Source organism: Centruroides sculpturatus, unplaced genomic scaffold, assembly GCF_000671375.1.
Source record: "Centruroides sculpturatus isolate CEXI.00-Female unplaced genomic scaffold, Cexi_2.0 scaffold1127, whole genome shotgun sequence".
In the NCBI taxonomy this organism is placed as follows: Eukaryota; Metazoa; Arthropoda; class Arachnida; order Scorpiones; family Buthidae; genus Centruroides; species Centruroides sculpturatus.
The window spans coordinates 214782-220523 of record NW_019385367.1 but is presented as its reverse complement, the minus strand read 5'-3'; the positions used below and the strand labels follow the sequence as shown (position 1 = coordinate 220523).

The 5742-nt window shown below is 25.6% G+C and overlaps 1 protein-coding gene across 1 annotated transcript in view; it reads left to right on the top strand.

The window, feature by feature from the left end:
• LOC111638198 (WD repeat-containing protein 81-like) overlaps positions 1-5112 on the top strand; it is a 70859-nt gene extending 65747 nt beyond the window's left edge. The window contains exons 20-23 of the mRNA XM_023383869.1: positions 1092-1168; positions 1251-1350; positions 4473-4573; positions 4649-5112. Coding sequence (XP_023239637.1) covers positions 1092-1168; positions 1251-1350; positions 4473-4573; positions 4649-4777 — 407 coding nt within the window. The 3' untranslated portion in view covers positions 4778-5112. The remainder of the gene's footprint in view (positions 1-1091; positions 1169-1250; positions 1351-4472; positions 4574-4648) is intronic.
• Positions 5113-5742: the final 630 nt, after the last annotated feature.

The following is a 5742-nucleotide window of genomic DNA, read 5'->3' as shown; positions in this document are numbered from 1 at the left end:
ACAAAGGAAAAGTACGTCCTTTATGAAGGCATAGAGCCTTTACTACATGAAAATGAAAATTAATGAATACACTGTGTACAGTAATTTACCTGATAAGACAGACCTCAGAAAAATACTTTATGAGAGCTTTTATACTTTTATAAAGCTGTCTATAATGAAAATTAATTAACTAAGGATTTTTTTGCCCTGCCAGGGTGTGGCCGAGTTATCCGGAGTGCCGGGTTATCGAGAGCCGAGTTTTCGAGGTTCTACTGTAGTAACTATGTTAAACAGGATGACCCCATGACATAATGGGACTCAGTCCAGGGTCTGGTCTGATTCCTGTTATGTCATGAGGTCATCCTGTTTTATGGAACAATATAAATATGAGTTTTTTATTTATATAAAAAAATATTAATATTTTTTGTTTGTTCTAACTAGGAGTGAGTAACTTTAAATAAACATATACTGTATTTATTTTAGATGGTTTTTACAGTTTATTTATTTATTTATTTATTTTATTACACTTATCATTTTGCACTGATGCAAAATAACGACACTTTACACTATATTATAACAGTATATTACACAAATAATAATAATAACAAAAAATTTATGAATAACTATTTATTTTTGCAGCAGTTCTATTTGTGGAATTATTTTATTGTTTTTCTTGTAAATTCTGCACTCTTCAGTTTTGCAAGAACAACATAGTCTGATTGTAGTTAGCCAATAATATGACATCTAATGTCATTAGTTACATGAGATATATTGAACCAAAATAATAGATTTAAAATTTTAATTTGATGGATTTAGATCATATGTTCATATTATTTATCCATTAATCCAATTTCCAATTACTTGATTAAAATATTGGCTATAAACATTATGTAAGTGTTGTGATCACTTTTGTAATTCCTTTATGATTTTGTAGTTTTTTTTATCTTTGTAACATTTTTATTACAACTAATAATAATTTTATTTATATATCTTTTTTGTAGGTTACTTTTGGAATGTTTTTCCTTTTTGTTCAACAATAAATTTGGTTAAACAAAAGAAAGAAATTTCAGATACTCCAAAAACCTTAATATAAGATCAATGAAGAATTTTAGGAATTATTTCAGTTCTCGATGTAAGGAGTGGACTGTTATTTGAGTCATGGATGGGACATGAAGGAGAAATTCTTAATGTTAGTTATATTTGTTAATTGTATTTAAATAATTTTAATATAAAATAAATAATTTAATGTGTGAATTGATATTTTTTTATAGTTAAAAGCCTTCAACAATACTTGTTTTGTGTCAACTTCCTTAGATCATAGTGTTTCTGTTTGGAATGCTGAAGAAGCAAAACTCAAATGTTATCTTAGAGGTAAATTATAAATGACATTATCTAAATTTGCTTCTTACATGATTACTTTCATATTTCATTTGTTTTATTTTTATTTCAATTTTGTTTAATTTGGTTTCTAATATTTCTAAATATTACACAAAAGTTTATTTACATTTTTAGAAACCAAATGAATTTTAGATCTCCATTTAGCAATGTTTCTGATAGTGGAGACCTAAAATGTGGAAAAAACTTAATAATATTAGTAAATATTGTTATTTCTAATAGCAAGCTGTAGAGTTATTTAATTAATAAAAACTAGTTTTCTTAGTAAGCACGACTAGACACCTATAATCAGGAAAAAAAACAAATATATTTTAAAGAAAACAAACATTTTCTTCTTTTTAAATGGACAATATTTTGTTTTAAACAACTAAAATGTTATGTTCTATTTTTATAAACAATTGTTCAATTTTACTTTTGTTTCATCTAGCCTGATGATGATTATTTAAAATGGAAGAAAATATTTTTTTGGGGGGATGGATATAGTTGTGTTTATTGGTGAATTATACCAGTTTACTGGCAGTGACTGTAATTTTCTTATAAATATAATTTATATAATTAATTTTACTAAGAAATATTTTAGCTAAACGTATTATAATTCTCTTTTATTTATTATTTTAAATTCATTTAAATTGAAAATCATCTATTGAATAAATTGAAAATCATATCTTAATATTAAGTAAAATAATTTGTACTTTTGACAATGATACAAGTATTATGAATAGTAGTATTATTAGATCTAACTAGATGTTCTGTTCATTGCATCCTGCAAGAACAGAACATTGCAAATTGTTAGTTTTGTAATATATTATTTTTCTTATAAAAATGCATCATAAATTTAATATGGGATAATTCAAAAAGGACTTTACAACTTTGAAAGTGTACAGAAATTTAATCAGAATACTTACAAAATCACTTCAGCTATTAATTTATAGAAAAACTCATCAAGTTTTACCTCAAGCATTGATATTGGTTTGATGAGAGAGCCATTGCTGATATAGAAAAACATCCAAAATTCAATTTCTTGTCGAACTTTGTCTAACCATGCTTAATACAGTAGAACCTTGAAAACTCGGCCTAATGTGGACCAAAGGGTGGCCGAGTTTGTGAAAATGCCGGGTTATCGGGAATGGGGTTAAAAAAAATAAGTACGAGTGTTTCCNTGACTAGTATAATGTTATTTGTTTAATTATTGTACAATATAATGAATAAAATATCTAATTATTCATAATATAATGTTTTACTATATCGCCTAGAAATTTGTTTTTCGCCTCCCAAAATATAAATTGCTACTAATTGCCCCCCAACATGGAAAAATGTCCACATGGGGGTGATATCATCCCCGTTGAGAAACACTCCTCTAGATCTTTAATGAAACCCTAGAAAAAAAAATACTGTACAGATATCCAGGATTTCTTCAATAAATCCTCTGAACTTTTTCAGGTTGGTGAATTAGTTGAACAGGCCAATAGCATGGCTACCTCATTCTTCAAATTTGACACCCCTCATTTTTTTCTGGGATTTCATTAAAGATGTTCATTTATTCTATCCTTGCCTGCAAATCTTACTGAATTCAAAACTCAAATCATATTTACAGTTACCAAAGTAATAAATATGATGGTTTGAGTTTGTCACGAAATTGAATTCAGATGGTATGTCTGCCATATCATCAGTGGTACTCACATCAAACCAAAATGACTGCAATTGTAGCTGGCTAATATGGCAACTTTCTGTATGAATCTCAGTTAATGATGACGAAACCATACTCATCCTATAATACTCAATAACATATTAGTCTGTAACTTTTTTTACTAAACTAAAAAGTTTTTAACTGGTTAGGGGAAGATTTAGTTGGTTAATTTGATCAGTTGTTAATAAAAGCCAGCTTGACAACACTTTAATCTCTCAAAACTTTTTAAAACTAATATTATCATTGGAAAACTATAGAATTAAAAAATATGATGATAAATTAGATTAAACATAATGACTGCATTTTATAATTTTCAACATTTAAAATTTTTAAGACAAAATAATTTTTCAAATAGTTTCATATCTGTTTTATGCAAAAATAAAAAAAAAACATCTTCTTATTATTTACTTCACAATAGAATTACAAATCCTTATTAAATTGTAAGGTTGCCAATGGGGGTAGAAATGTCAAGAGGGTCGATAGGTCATGAAGGGTTTGTATGTAGGTGATCAGCACTGATACAGACTGTACAGTTACAAGAAACCATTTATTTGACATGAAAAAAAGCTTACAAGATTTCCACGATCTTAGAAGTTCTAAGTTGGCAGCAGCCTCTGGGTCTTTCTTTCCTTTCCAAGATAGTCTTAAATGAAGGAGGTGTCTCTGATTTGCAAATGATAGTTCTCTCGACAACTCCAGGACGATGCAATCGACTTCTGTTAATGGGAAGATGTTGATTTAAGGTTAAGAGACGGAGATGAAGATGGGCATCACACGCACATGCACACACACACAACTGGTCTGACACTTGGAACTTTTGGGAGAAGCTGTCACATTCTTGAATTTCTGGGTTTTTATTAATTTTCATCCTCAATTGCCCATTCCAATTGGTTGCTTTTCCTCATTCTCGCTTCCTAACTGGTTGACTACTTGTTACTATGTGTAATGAGATCTTAACTTAGATTGTGGAGAGATCAAAATCGAAGTTTGATTCAATCCCCAACCGGAGATGGTCGATGACTCACATTCTTCTATTATTTAAAAGTTTGTGTTGCATTTTCATACAAAAAACTATTTATAACTTCTATTTTTTTTTCTTTCAAACAAAAATTATTTTAACATGAATTTCAGTGAGGATTCAGACCTGTCCAGAGCCTCACAAAATTATCTTACATCTTTTATTTATTTATTAGTAAAGTTATGTAATTAATTTTTGATTTATGTAATAAATATTTAAAAATTCTTAATTATATGATTTATAAAGTAAGATACAGTATAACTAAAAATTACATTTTTCAAATTTAATACTAAAATTTTAAATAACATTAAAATATATATTTGATTTTTTCCCATTGAAATTCAATATAAAATATCAAGAATAAATAAATAAAGAAAATCGGTTATTTTTTAGGGCCTATAGAACCAGTTACTTGTTTAGCATTTCATCGAGGTGAAGTTATCACAGGAACTACAGCTAATAAAATAGGAGTTCATTCATCAATCGAAAATCAAGTAATAAAATTTTCAAAATATAAATTAATAAAATTAGAAATGTTTAAAAATATGTTGTTAATTTTTTTTTATTAGTGTTCTTTCACCAGTACTCGACTACGTTCTGATACATTTAAAGGTCTTCTAACTTCAATGGCCCTATTACCTTTAAACAGATTACTACTACTTGGAGCAGATAATGGGGGTGTTTCATTACTTTGTTAAAATATATATATATATAGATTATTTGTATTGTGTATATATTTATATATATAAATATATAATGTATAATGTATTATTATTGGTAAAGGAAATATTTATGATATATTTAAAATTGAAAATATCTTCTCTGTATATAAGATAAAATATTTTTAAATTATTTATTGATATTAGTATTTGTTTCATCAATTAGTCAGTGTTTACAATAGAGCATGTAAACTTTCTGAAGTTATTTTTGTACATAAAATGCATAAATAATAATTAGTATATTTATTTTATTTTTTTCTAATTTATTGAAAACTGATTGCATTATTAAATTCTGATATCAAAATTCTGTATAATTTTAGCCTAAAAAATTGAAAAATTATATACTACTGTTTTGAAAAAACTGTGTTTAAAAATTTTAACTTTTTAAATGATTCAGCATTTGCTTTCAATAAAAATAAAATATGAAGTGGTATATGAAATTTATGTAAATTTAATTAATTTAAATTACAATTTAAAAGTAAATTTTATTTTAAAATTTAAAGATGATATAAATAAAGATTGATAAAAGATTTTAGAGTTTATTACTTATGAAAAATAAATTTAATTATTTTTAAATACATGTGAAATGAATTATTAGTAAATAAATCATTATATGAAATTCATAAAGAGTAAATATATATATTTAGTGGTGGTAATTTTTAAATGAAGTGCCACTTATCTTTAACATAAATCATTAAGATTACTAAAATTAGATCTTTGTGAAGCATAAATAATTTAAATTACTATTAAAACAGATATAAAACTGATTACCTTTTATAATGTATTTAAAAAATTTATAGTGTCTTTAATTAATCTTAAAATAATTATATTTCTTATTTTTTAAACTTATTTGTATAAAAAGTTAAATTTATAAAAAATTTAACTTTTTAATATAAAATGTATATTACTTAATCTATTATTTAAAATATCTGATTAAAAATATC